Below are 14,211 nucleotides of genomic sequence, written 5' to 3'. Positions count from 1 at the left end.
TGACCCCCGGGAGGGCCATGGAACCCCACGGCTACCCAGAGAAACCCACCTCAGCTCCAGACCCCAGACCTCTGAGCACTGACATGCAGACACAGGCATGGAATTTTCCAGGACAGAGGCCAGGCCGGGTCTGCACCCAGGTCTCCATGTCCTACTGCACAGAGAACCTGGCCAGGCGTGACTGTTCTCACTGTAGAAGAACATGGTCTCATCTAAACATAATGAGTGTAGACAGGACTTGCAGAGGTCTGAATCCACCATGTAGACAGAACTTGGCCAGGTTCAAAGTCGCCTAGGGCTGCGCTCCCAGAAGGCACAGGTCACACCCCCTGGGTCTCTCGTTGTTGGACAGGGGCTCACCTGCGTGTGAGAACTGGGATGTATCTTTCTTAAAGAAATCATCACTGGCTCCACATTTCACTCACATCAGGAAAGGGAACAAAAGCTTTGACACTAAACATGTCGGCAGGCAAAACAAAACTGTGACCAGGTTCTGCGACCACGTGGTGGTCAGGGCCCGGGGAGAGCCAGGAACCTGGTGGAGCGCAGTCCAGCATCCTGCAAAGACAGACCGGAAGTGGCCCGGCTGCAGCATTCCAGGCTCCTAGCAGGAGGCGCTACCCAGGTCGCCCAGGAAGGACAATCCTGCAGCGTCCACAGGAAGAGACAGTCCATCCATCCTGCTGGTCAGTTAGGGAAGGAGAGCGCTCAGGAACTGCTTCCCCGCAGGGGCTGGGGGGTGGGCCTAACACATCCTAGGCTCCAGGTCAAGTACCTTCCTGCCGGGGTTGATGCCCACAGGGCACTGTGCTGCATCAAAGCAGAGAATGCGGGCAGATGTGGGGAATAAACGCCATCAGAGCAGAGCACCTGCGGGGAGCTCCCACCTGCACCCGTCTGCCCATTTCATGCCCCAAGCCCCCACCACATAACCCTAACCCTAGCCCTAACCCTAACCTTACCCTAACCCTAACCCTAACCCTAACCCTAAACACAGGGAGGCCAGTGTGCACACATGACGTTAGAAGTCAGGACAGGTTGGCTTCCAGGGCCTCCACTGCTCACTGTTTATTGAACACCTGACAGATAATGTAAATGTACAGAGTCACCTTATCTTACCTAGAAATTCACTGCAGACATATTTGATCACAAAGTCCTTGATTTAGGAATGTTCAGAGCATCCTCCTTGAACGCCAGCTGAATCTGTTTTTATCAGTGATGTTGTTGTTGTTCAGTCACTAAGTCATGTCTGACTCTACAACCCCATGGACTACACCATGCCATGCTTTCCTGTCCTTCACCATCTCCCGGAGCTTGCTCAAACTCATGTCCACTGAGTCAGTGATGCCATCCAACCATCTTATCCTCTGTTGCCCCCCTCTCTTCCTGCCCTCAAACTTTCCCAGCATCAGGGTCTTTTCCAATGAGTCAACTTAAAGTCAGGTGGCCAAAGTATTGGAGCTTCAGCAATAGTCTTTCCAATGAATAGTCAGGATTGATTTCCTTTAAGGTTAACTGCTTTGATCTCCTTAAATTTCAAGGGACTCTCAAGAGTCTTCTCCAACACCATAGTTTGAAAGAATCAATTCTTCAGCATTCAGCCTTCTTTATGGTCCAACTCTCACATCCATACATGACTACTGGAAAAACCATAGCTCTTACTATACGAACCTTTGTCAGCAAAGTGATGTCTCTGCTTTGCTGGAGCGATGTCAGGCTGGAGCGGGAGCTCACAGCCTGTGCCCCGTGCCGCCCGCCCCGCTCGCCATGCTCACCAGCTCACCATTGTCTAGGTTTGTCATAGCTTTTCTTCCAAGGAGCAAGCATCTTTTAACAGCTGCAGTCACCACCAGTGTTCCCTGCCCCCAGACACCCCCTTTCTGAACCTGACACTTGGTGGGCAACTTTCAGGCATCCACAGGGGAGAAAACCACTGGCCCCGGAGGGCTGATGGGGGAGCAACGTCCCAGCACAGCCAGACCCAGCCCAGCTCCACTTGGAGCCAATGGTGAGAGAAACAGGACAGAAGGGGAGCTCAGGGAAGTTTTTGATCACAAACTGGAGTGCCCTGGGACTTGGGCAGGAAGAGGTGAACCGTGGGTTGGGGTGGGAGAGGAGCTGAACCCAGAAGATGGTCTAGGACAAGGGTCCAGGGGCAAGCTTTCTGACTGTGGGCAGCTGAGCAGGGCTGGGGGCCCGGATCTTGCCTCCAGGCCTGGCTGAAGACGAGATGGGCCTGTGGGGGCTCCCTCTCTGCTCAGGTCCCGTCTCCCAGGTCCACACTAGCTTCATGTAGGCTAGCACGCCCCACAGACAGGTCTATTTTGAGGCCAGGCATCCAAAGACAAGGGGACCTGAGCCCCAGGCTGGAGCGGGAGCTCACAGCAGAGGACAAGCCAGGGTGCCCAGGGCCCCCCCGCCCCACTTGCTGTGCTCACCAGCTCACCCACGGCCATGTCCCTCCTCCCTCTCCGGGCTGGTCAGCGGGGGCTGGGCTTCACTGCGGGGGTGAAGAGGCATCTAAGATTTGGGGGGAACAGAGATCAGAGGCATGTGGCGGGACACTCCTTCCACCCAGGCCCGCGCCCTGGATCCCTGAGTCTCTTGGTGGGGCTTGTCTGGGGTTAGCCTTTGCCGCTGCAGGTCCTGAAGCCCGGCTGAAGGGTGAAAGGCCAGAAAACAAGCAGAACCCTCTCTGAACCCCACCCCAGGAGCCCAACTGTGGGGACAGGAGGGGCTCAGTGCAGTGAGCAAGGCGGAGGAATACCGCCCAGGGAGACTGACGCTTCTGGCGATTCCACTAGGAAATCTAGGGCGCACTGGCCCCAAAGCACCCAGGATGCAATAAAGAAACTTGAGAGTTCATCAAGGCTTCTAAAACCATGTATTTGAGAGGTTCACTTGAGATAAATTACTTGATGACAAAAAAAAAAAAAAAAAAAAAATCAGGGATTGATATAAAATGGAAGCATGCAGGCCAGTGTCACTTCCTTGTGAAAACTGGAGAGGGAGTACCCCCACCCCCAACAGTCTGGAGGTCTCAGAACTTCCAACGCGCCCCCGCCCCCCACCACACGACATATAAGGCCTCGCTCCTCTCTGAAAAGCTGGCGATAGCGGCTGACCTCGTTCAGGACACGGCAGACGCGGGGGCTGCGCTCTGGCTGGGGGTCGTTGTCCCTGATGCCCCGCAGGCCAGAGTCCACGTGTGCTCCGGCCTTGGCCAGGTGCCCGGCGAGCTGTCCTCGCCCTCCCCCGGCTGCCGCTCCCGCTCCAACCCCGCCAGCTCCTCGCTGGACGGCTCTGCGCCCCCAGCCCTCGCCGGCGGGAAGCGGAAGACCCTCCGCAGAGAGCAGGCCTTGAACGTGGCGATCAGGCCCTGGATGGATGGCTAGCTGGCTGAGGGCTGCGGCATCCGTGGGCAGGTCCTCCACGGGCACGTCGTCGGAGAGGTCGTCCAGGTTCCCGGGGCGGTGGAGAGCGCCGTCCAGGACGAGCAGTTCTTTGAACGGGGGCGCGTGCCGGGAGCAGTACTTCTCCACTGCGGGGCAGAAGCCCCTAAGCCGCTCCTGGAAGAGGCTCCTGGTGACCCGGGCACCCTGTGCGAGTGCCACAGCGCGGGCAGGTTGGGCTTGGAGAAGCCCCTGAGCGCGCGCGGGTTCTCCGCGAGGAACACCAGCAGCGGCTTCAGCTTGAAGCCTTCGGCGGCGTTGCTGCTGAGCAGCAGGGTCAGGAGATCGCGGGCGCCTGCGAGCTCAGGGTCCGGCTTATCCGCCGCGGAAGGGCCTGTCCTGCCGGGCAGCCGCCTCCAGAACAACCGGGTCTCGTCCCCACGGAACACCTGCCGGGCCGCGTCGCCGCCGTCCGGGATCACTCTCTGCAGCGGCGCCGGGCACCTGCGCGCGGCCCGTGCCGCGCCTGGCCTCGAAGGTCTCGGGCCCAGCCCCGCGCCTTGCGCCCACTTGAACTCCGCGAGCAGGCTGCGGGCCTTCTCCTGGCCCAGCACCGCGGTGCCGGGCGCCGCGCGCCTCCTCGGGTCCTCCATCCGCACGCTCCTCAGCCGCTGTTTTCCATCGCCCTGGCGGTGGCGGGCGACGTGGACGCCTGCGAACTCACTCGCTCTGATCTTGTCCTTGTTGCGGATGGTAGCCACGGGGGCGACAGACAGCCCTAGGGTCCTCCAGATCCCGCTGAGCTTCTCTCCGGCTCCAAGAGCCGCAGCACCTCGAACTTCACCTGCAGGTCGATGGCCTTGCGGTCCCACTTGGCACTCCGGCGCTGGCGCACACGCAGCAGCCTCTCCAGGGCGGGCTTCAGGCCCACACCGCTCTCTCCAGCATATTTCTGCTCCCGCCCTGTGACCGCCGATTTCAGGACCGCTGCCGCCCCTGCCCCGACCTGCTGCAAAACGGGTGGCGGCATTTACGGGTGCTAAGTGCCCACGGGATCAGGGAAAACCGTCAGAGGTCACCGGCTCGTGTCTCGCTCTAGGTGAGGGGATTCCGGGCCATATCTGGCCAGAGCTCACTGCCCACTGGATGGATTCTTGCCCCACGGACCACAGAAACTTCACCAAAAACCCACCGCCACCTGCCCGGGCTCTCAGGACACCAGCCCACCTCACCTACTCGCAGGCCTCAGCGAAACCTCCAGGGTGGCAGGACACACCGCATACTGATGTCAGGAGGAGCACAGAAATTACCAGATGTCAGAGCCTGGCCCAGGGACGGCAGCCAGGGCACATGAACCCAGCTCCCCGCTCCATGGCGGCCAGGCAAAGGAGAGGCCAGCGGCAGGGGCCATGTCAGGGCCCTGACTTACCAGATGAGCCGTGTCGCTAAGGGTGTCAGAACTCCAGGCTTTTGTTTCTGGGTGTGTTGTGGGTTTTTTAAAATTCATTTATTTTGGGGCCATGCCACGGGGCATGTGGGATCTAAGTTCCCCAACCCGGGGTGGAACCTGAGCTCCCTGCTGTGGAAGAGTGGAGTCCTAGCCCCTGTACCACCAGGGACGTCCTGTGTTTGACTGTTTCTAAGGAGGAAATGCTTGTGCAGGGGGAAACCGCCCAGACGGCATACTGCAGGCCCTGGCCCCCCGTCCTTCCACAGCGCAGTGGGCAGCCCAGCGCTCAGAGGCAGCCCCGCAGTCCGGAGGGGTGATGGAAGCCTGACCGGGGAGACCCCGGTGGGTCTCAGAGTTGCCAGCAGGAGGCCAGCTAAGCCAGACTCAGGCAGGTCTGGCAAGGCTGCTGCAGATGCTCCCAGGCCCGGTGGTGTCTCAGGAACACCCAGCAATGGCAGTCAGGGATAGGGAGGGCCAGGGTGGGGTCCCCTCTCCCCCCTCACCCAGCCAAGCTCCTGGGCTGGTCTGCTCTCCTTCCTGCGTGTGAGCAGGTTCCTCTCATCATGGGGCACTCCCTGGGTTACCCACCATGATCACAAACATGCAGGAGCCCCTGACACAGAGAGATGTTCTGGTCCCATCCAGAGGACAGGCAGGCCCAGAGGGCAGAAGAGCCCAAGAGGGCAGAGCCAAGATAATGGTGTGTGTCCCAGAATGAGAGGCAAACAGCAGCCCACACGCCCTCTCAGCCTGGGCAGACGACTCCAACAGAGCCACTAAAGGCTGGGGCTGCCTGCACCACTGGAGGGGAGCCTGGCACGAATGAAGTGACAGCAGTGGGCTGCAGAGTGTGGATGGGGCTTTCTTTTGAAACATCTATGTGCCCCACGTTCACGCACACGTCCATGTGTGCACTGCCCGTGTGTACATGAGGGACGAAGGACACACAGTGGGTGACAGTGACCATCTCCAGGGAGGCAGGCTGGGTGTGAAGCTTAAGCTTTATACACTTCTGCTGAGGTCTGAATTATCATAGAATGCACCTACATTTTACATTTTTCTTTAAAATCAGAAGACATAAATAATGACCACTGTATTTCTATCTTTGTCCAACAGAAACTGCTAAACTATAGTAAGTCCCCTACATAAGAACAAGTTCTATTCCAAGAGCACAGCTGTAGGTCCAACAAAGTTAGCCTAGGGACCTAACTAACACAACTGGGTACACAGTACTGCAACAGTACTGCATTTAGTATAGCTACACAGTACTATAATAGTACTGTATATAATACTGGCTACACAGTACTGCATAGCACTGTATACAGTACTGGTTACATAATACTATAATAGTACTGTGTGTAGTATTGACTACAGAGTACTATAATAGGTTTATAATACTTTTCACATAAATACATAAATAAACACACACAAAATAAAGAAAGCATCTTTAATCTTACAGTATAATACCTTAGAAAGTACAGGAGTACAGCATAACACCTGATTAGAGGGACTGGCATGGAGTGAATAGGCAAGAAGTTACTGGTGGAGCTGGACGAGGAGGGGGAGCTGGCAGAGAGAAGGACCGTCAGCAACAGGCGGGCGGGCTGTGACGTCACTCAGGCCTGACGTCGAGGCACAGGTTCTGGCTCCTTGCCAGCAAGGAGCTGGCAATTCCATCTCCCTCTTTAAAAGCCGATCCAGGGTTGTCTGGGCAGTGGCTCTTTTTTTCTCATCGTAGATGACACGGTAGCACTGGATTGCGTTCTGAACGGCTGCCTCAACCTTCGTGTACCGTTCTACATTCGGGTCCTGGGCCTCTAAAATGAACAGTGCCTCCTCAAACAGAGAGAACCCCCTGGCCATGTCCTGCATCGTGAATCTCTTCAGCTCTTCACTTCGTTGTTCCTCCTCCTGTCTCTCTTCGTCCTTTCTCTGGGCCTCCAGTTCCATCAGGTCTTCGTTAGTAAGCTCCTCGTGTTGCACAGCAAGGAGTTCAATGAAGTCATCCTCCTGCAGATCCAGCTCCAGCTTCTCACTGAGGGTCACTAAGTTGCTGAAGACCTCTCTGGACTCCTCATTCACCTTCTCGAATTCATGAAAATCATGAACAAACTGCGGGCAAAGGTTCTTCCATACGCCATTCATGGTGCCGGCCGTAACCTCACGCCAAGCAAAGTCAATGTTTTTTATGGCCTTGTAGATGTTATAGTCCTTCCAAAATTGTCGCAAGGTTGTTCCTGACTCATCACTCGCCTTCACTGCCTGACGAAAAGTGTGACGTAAATAATATTTCTTGAAAGTCGATATAACTCCCTGGTCCATGGGTTGGATAAGGGGCGCAGTATCCGGTGGAAGACGCACTACTTTGACGTTGGGATGAAAATCATCCATGAACGGGGGGTGGCCTGGAGCACTGTCAAGCAACAAAAGAATGTTGAACGGGATGTCCTTCTCCAAGCAGTATATCTCTACCTCCGGGATAAAGTGGTGGAAAAACCAGTCCTGGAAAATGGCCTGTGTAACCCAAGCTTTGGGGTTACTCTTCCACACAACAGGAAGAGAGCCCTTGGCTATATTTCTAAGGGCTTTGGGGCTCTCTGAATGGTAAACCAAGAGAGGCTTCAGCTTCATATCGCCGGAAGCATTGCCACCAAACAGCAGAGTCAGCCTGTCCTTTGCTGCTTTATAACCTGGCATCAACTTTTCCTCCTTACTGATGTAACTTCGGTCTGGCATCCTCTTCCAGTACAGTCCTGTCTCATCCACATTAAAAACCTGCTCTGGTAAATATGCCCCTTCATCAATAATTTCTCGAAGGATGTCAGGAAATTCCCGGGCAGCAGCCATATCTGCACTCATTGCCTCGTCACTTACTTTTACGTTGTGAAGATTGGCTCTGGCCTTGAACCGATAAAACCAGCCACAGCTGGCGTTAAAAGACGGGCCGTCTGATTCTTCACCATATTTCTTCTTCAGGTCTTCATACAGGCTTTTAGCTTTCTCTTGAATCAGCATTATGTTGAGTGGGGCTCGACGCTGATGCTGGTCCTGCAACCACACGCTGAGAAGTTTCTCCATCTCCTCCATCGCTTTCCCACGCCGCTTGGATATGATCGTCGACATCATCGACACAGCAGACTTCACGTGTTCCAGGATCTTGTCCTTGTTCTTGACGATCGTGCCGATAGTTGAACGGTTCAAGTTAAACGAACGAGCAACATCTGTCATCTTTTCACCTCGCTCCACTCTCTCAATTATCTTCACTTTCGTTTCCATCGTTATCGCGTGGCGCTTCTTAGCAGTACCAGCTACGTCACCGCTGCTCTTACGCTTGCTTCCAGACATCCTGGGCTTGAAATAAAGATACTGTACTACTGTACTGTGAAGTACACAAACACACAACCCTATGTAGAGATTGCATGCATGTGACAGTGTACCCCAGACACGTGAACTAACTTACGTGACTGGACATGCAAACACACATTCACATCTGTAAAAGTTTGCAACTGGCAAATTCATATACAAGGGACTTACTGAACTCTGTATATGATGGTGTTAGCCTGGACCACGGTGCCAGGCAGGGCCCAGCCCAAGGGTGAGGGACCAGGGGTGGGGGGCGAGGGGGTGCTGGGCACAACTGCTTATGGTGACCTTCCCAGGGCTGGGGTAAAGAAGGGTGGGGGGGCAGAGTTCAGCAGGATATGGCATCTCTGACTGTGGAGGACTCACAGCTCACCTGAGCTCCATCCGAGAAGGGTTTGGCCGGCTCTGCAAGGTCTCCAGGCTGTTGGTCCTCAGGAGGGGCCTGGACCAGGGCTGAGGGAGAAGGGGAGCATTAGTGTCTGCAGCCCCGCCCCATGGACACAGGGGTTGGACACCCAGAGGTCAACGTGCGGCTGGACACTGGCCAGGGACTCGGAGTTGGATGAGACCTCGCCTGCCCTCAGACTCACACAGAAGGCAGCAGCCCCTTCTGACCCACATACACGCGACCTCAAGAGCACACCCAAGGCCTCTGAAACCCAAGTCACTGAAATGCCAAGGAAACAGTCGTCAGATGCTTCCTTGGGCTGCAGCTGGGTAGTCGGTAAAAAGCTGTGTCAGCAGGCCTGAGCTGTCCAAGCCCTGCCCGCTCCCAGCAAAAGTCTGGCCCTTGATCTGCTCCCAGTAGGGGACCTCAAAGCCCTTGGAAGATTCTGCCTGGTAACAAAGGGCAAGCCCCCCGGGGGACAGCACCCTGGGTGTGCTGGGGCACATCACTGCCAGGGTTACTAAGCACAACCCACACAGCTTCCGCAGGACAGGACTCTGGAATCTCATGCCTGGTGTCTCGCAGAATGGGCACCTTTTCCCATCACTGACTTTATCTGCATACTTTCACTGTACTAAACGACAACCATGACTATAACAGTCTTGTCGATTCCTGCAGCTCCTCAAAAATCACTAAGGGTGGTCTTGGGGACCCTGAATGAAAACATCTGTCTGCACAAAGTATACTTCAGTTCACATGAGCATTAATCGTAACAGCCAAAAGGTACCAACAATCCAAATATCCATTAACAGTTAAAACAAATAAGCAGAATGTACTATAACTATACAATTGGATATGACAAGGCATAACCAGTGAGATACTGACATACTACACCATGAACACTGAAAATATTACACTCAGTGAAAGAAGCCCATCCTCAAAGCCACATACTGTATGACTCCATTTACTAAGACATCCAGAGTAAGAAACAGAGACACCAAGCAGGTTAGCATCTGCGAAGGCATTGGGAGAGGGCAGAAAGGGGAGTGAGTGCTGCTGGGCACGGAGTTCATTTGAAGGTGATTTCACTATGGTGTTAGACACGGGTGGTGGTTGTAGCACCTCGTGAATATACTAAAACCCATGAACTGTACGATTTTTTGATGTGTGTGTTACAGCTTACTAAAGATGGGTTTTTGTCTGTTTGTTGAAGTGCTATGGTTTCCACCCCTTTATACAAGGGGCCAAGCAGGCAAAGGAGCTGCACAGACACTGAGTGAACGAGCACACAGAGGCCACGGGGGACTTACGGCTATCACCAGACACCTCTCCGGCCTGCTGCATAGCTGTGTGAGTGCACACCCAGGCCAAGGTGAAGACATCATACAGCACGAACTGCAAAGGCACCCTTGGCTGGGCTTTCTCCACTCCCTCCAGAGAAAGGAGGACACTCTACTTGTGACTGGAGGGTCTCATCATCCAACTCAAACCAGACTGGGCTCCATCAGGTCAAGGACCTTGGTCTCTCCCTTCCCTGCTGGACCCACAGGGCTGGCACATGCCATGCACTCAGTGAATTCGCCGGGAAGAAAAAGAGAAAGAAGGCCAAGAGCACCCTCAGAGAGGGAAATGCCATGCCAACCACAGGTTTGCACCTCTGGGAGGCTCACAGGCTAGGAAAGTCTCCAAACAGGTCACGGATTCTGAATCTTCTTCCCAGCGATGGGGACATAAAGGACCGGGGCACAGCGAGCAGGCACTCAGGACCAAGGGTCATGGGCTGGGTCCCCCGGCACATTCCCCTGCCCCAAGCCCACTCCCTGGGGCTCACCAGTCTCCTGAAACATCTGAGAGAGGTCCTCCACGAGCGCCACAGCCTCCTCGCCGCTCTCAGGGCACTGGGACTCCACCCAGACCCGGGTGTCAGGGGGCAGAACACCCAGGAATTGCTCCAGCACCAGCAGCTCCAGCATCTGCTCCTTGGAGTACACCTCGGGCCGCAGCCACTGGCGGCAGAGCTCCCGGAGCTGGGCCAGCGCCTCGCGGGGCCCCGCAGCCTCTTCATAGCGGAAGCTGCGGAAGCACAGCCGGGGGTCCCAACTGAGAGCAGGCAGTGGGGTGTGGGGCTGAGGCTTGGAGAACGGTTCCGGATCCCACGGGACGTCCTCGTCCTCCTCCACCTTGATGATCACGAGCTCCTCCTGACCGAAGGGTGCCGGGTCAGCTGCCATGGTGAGGCACGGGGAAGCTGGCCTCCCCGTCTTCACTCAGCCACACGCACTGTCTTCCTGGTAAACATGCATACCCAATCAGGGCTGTGGACCACCCACACCCCTCCACCCACTTACACCCTGCAAGGCCACTTGCCATGAGGGAGCGCATCCCCAAACCCGGCCACCTGGGCAGCTGGCAGAGGACACCTTGAACTGGGAACCTGGTTAGGACAGTAAGGGAAAGGGTCCTGGAGGGAAGCGTTCAGAAGTTCAGGCCAGACTGGGCCAAGGAGATGGGCTGCTCCTGGGGAGGGAGCATGGACATGTCCAGTGTCTCAGTGACAGAAAAGCCGGTCAGCAGCCAAGCAGAGGTGTCAGCGTGAACTAGCGGAGGCCCAGTGACCAGGGAGGGTCCCAGCCCAGGGACCAAGTGCCCAAGTGCAGGATGCAGTCTGCGGGGCACTGGAAGGAGTGACAAAAGGGAGAAGTCCACGACGGCAGCTGGGGACAGGGAGAGGAGCCACACAGGCAGAGCAAGAGCGGGAGCCTACCCTGAGGGCCTTCCTTCACGTTAGGCTCCTTTGGGGCCCGGTCCTGTTTAATGGTAAAATTTCCAAACAGCAAACAGGAACTACTGCTATAAGTGTTCACCAAAAGATCCTGAAAACCAGCAACCCCTCAGCTGGCAACTCTGGGGAAAAGAACTGGAGGAAAACATCTGCATTTCCTTTTGTAACGTCTGCAAAGCATCTGAGTTTCTTTCTTTCCATCAGTCATTTGCTACCACTGTAACTTAAGAACACAGATCATTTTCCGTGCCAATGAATGGCTTTAACAGGGTTTGTCAGGGCTCCCCTGAACCAGGCCGCTCAGTCCAACAGCGCCCAAACACCCGGGTTCTGACCCCCGAGTACCCTGCCCCGACCCTCCTGCACTCTCACCTCAGGGGGGCACGCGCGCAGGTGCAGCGGGAGCAGGGAGGTGGCCTGAGCTGCAGAAATCCAGGAAGACTTCTCAGGGGAGGTGCGTTTAGGAGCAGCTGGGCGGAAAAGCTGACCGAGTGTGTCCACAGAACTGGGAGCCGCCGGCCGGAGGCCCAGAAACTCCGCCAAGGAAGCGACCAACGCGGATGCACAAGAACTGACTCTGAGGCGCGGCGAGAGCCCAGATCCTCGCGGATCACTTCCGGGCAACTTGCTTCCGGGACAGGCCCGGTCCTGCCGGACTCCATGTCCCAGCAGCCCCCGCGCCGCCGATCCGAGGATATCGCTGAGTGCCTCAGGAAGTGGGTGGTGATCCTCCGCCGTCTAGTCCCGCGCCTTCTGGCCAGCTGCACACCCTGCCCGGGGCTTTTCCCCACGCGCCTGCTGTCTCCCGCGGACTCACTGCCTTGAGGAGCTACGCCGGCTGGCGTGGAACAACGCCGCCGTGCAGAAACGACGACCAAACACCCTTCCCAGGACCAGGAGTTTCCTGGCTGCCCCACGGACTATTTCCGGAGCCTTGTTCCCACTCTGCCCCTCGCCCCCTCTCCCGAGTCCCCAGCCACCTCCCCACGACCCTGCACGCTAGCCAGCGGAGGTGAATGGGGGTAACCCGACGCTTATGCAGCTCTATGACAACCTCCCGCGCCGGGAAGTGGAATTGGCGCGAGCCCCTGTCCGCCTCTGAGGCTCGCTGGGAAATGTAGTCCTTGGCTTGTCACAAGACCCTCCCAGCCCAGCCGCCGATACTACATTTCCCAGGGGGCAACTGGGGGATGGCGTTCCTCAGGGCCCTGAGACCGGTACTCCACTGCGCTTTGGCTGAGGTCCGGTCCTGTCCCTGGTTCTGAGGAAAGGAGCCGATGGGTCCATGCGCGAGCGGCCTCTCCGCCATGACCTGCCTCACGACCTCACCTGCGTCTCTACCCCTCCCTCCGCTCAGTTTAGTTCAGTCGCTCAGTCGTGTCCGACTCTGCGACCCCATGAATCGCAGCACGCCAGGCCTCCCTGTCCATCACCAGCCCTTGGAGTTTACTCAAAATCATGCCCATCCAGTCGGTGATGCCTTCCAGCCATCTCCTCCTCTGTCGTCCCCTTCTCCTCCTGCCCCCAATCCCTCCCAGCATCAGGGTCTTTTCCAATGAGTCAACTCTTCACATGAGGTGGCCAAAGTACTGGAGTTTCAGCTTCAGCATCAGTCCTTCCAGTGAACACCCAGGACTGATCTCCTTTAGGATGGATTGGTTGGATCTCCTTGCAGTCCAAGGGACTCTCAAGAGCCTTCTCCAACACCACAGTTCAAAAGCATCAATTCTTCGGCGCTCAGCTTTCTTCACAGTCCAACTCTCACATCTAGTACATGACCACTGGAAAAACCATAGCCTTGACCAGACGGACCTTGGTCAGCAAAGTAATGTCTCTGCTTTTTAATATGCTGTCTAGGTTGGTCATAACTTTCCTTCCAAGGAGTAAGCATCTTTTAATTTCATGGCTGCAGTCACCATCTGCAGTGATTTTGGAGCCCAAAAAAATAAAGTCTGACACTACTTCCACTGTCTCCCCATCTATTTCCCATGAGGTGACAGAACCAGATGCCATGATCTTAGTTTTCTGAATGTTAAGCTTTAAGCCAACTTTTTCACTCTCCTCTTTCACTTTCATCAAGAGGCTTTTTAGTTCCTCTTCACTCTGCCATAAGGGTGGTGTCATCTGCATATCTGAGGTGTTGAGATTTCTCCCGGCAATCTTGATTCCAGCTTGTGCTTCTTCCAGCCCAGCGTTTCTCATGATGTACTCTGCATATAAGTTAAATAAGCAGGGTGACAATATACAGCCTTGACATACTCCTTTCCCTATTTGGAACCAGTCTGTTGTTCCATGCCCAGTTCTAACTGTTGCTTCCTGACCTGCATACAGGTTTCTCAAGATGCAGGTCAGGTGGTTTGGTATTCCCATCTCTTTCAGAATTTTCCAGTTTATTGTGATCCACACAGTCAAAGGCTTTGGCGTAGTCAATAAAGCAGAAATAGATGTTTTTCTGGAACTCTCTTGCTTTTTCGATGATCCAGCGGATATTGGCAATTTGATCTCTGGTTCCTCTGCCTTTTCTAAAACCAGCTTGAACATCTGGAAGTTCATGGTTCACATATTGCTGAAGCCTGGATTGGAGAATTTTGAGCATTATTTTACTAGCGTGTGAGATGAGTGCAGTTGTGCGGTAGTTTGAGCATTCTTTCAGATTGCCTTTCTTAGGGATTGGAATGGAGGGAGCATCTTCTCCCACTGGGTCACCTATCTCCTCTAGCCGCTGGGCCACACTCCGGCTCCACCGGGGCTGCTCCTGCCTCCCCGTCCGCAGGCATTTACCAGCCACACCATGCTGGGCCACCTCAACAGGTCCCTGTCTGATGCCTGGCATTTT

The 14,211-nt window shown here is 55.4% G+C and overlaps 1 protein-coding gene across 1 annotated transcript; it reads right to left on the bottom strand.

The window, feature by feature from the left end:
- Positions 1 to 6,275: 6,275 nt before the first annotated feature.
- LOC133055261 (tigger transposable element-derived protein 1-like) lies at positions 6,276 to 12,684 on the bottom strand. The gene is made up of 5 exons (XM_061140674.1): positions 12,517 to 12,684; positions 11,748 to 12,113; positions 10,425 to 10,794; positions 8,579 to 8,658; positions 6,276 to 8,208 (listed from the first exon to the last, which is right to left on the bottom strand). Exons 1-5 carry the CDS (start codon positions 12,682 to 12,684, stop codon positions 6,379 to 6,381), a joined length of 2,814 nt encoding a protein of 937 aa, XP_060996657.1. The 3' UTR covers positions 6,276 to 6,378.
- Between the last annotated feature and the right edge of the window lie 1,527 nt (positions 12,685 to 14,211).

The sequence above is a fragment of the Dama dama genome, chromosome 4 (genome assembly GCF_033118175.1).
Source record: "Dama dama isolate Ldn47 chromosome 4, ASM3311817v1, whole genome shotgun sequence".
NCBI classification, from domain to species: Eukaryota; Metazoa; Chordata; class Mammalia; order Artiodactyla; family Cervidae; genus Dama; species Dama dama.
Note: the sequence above shows the minus strand (reverse complement) of the source record. Positions and strands in the feature narration are given on the sequence as shown.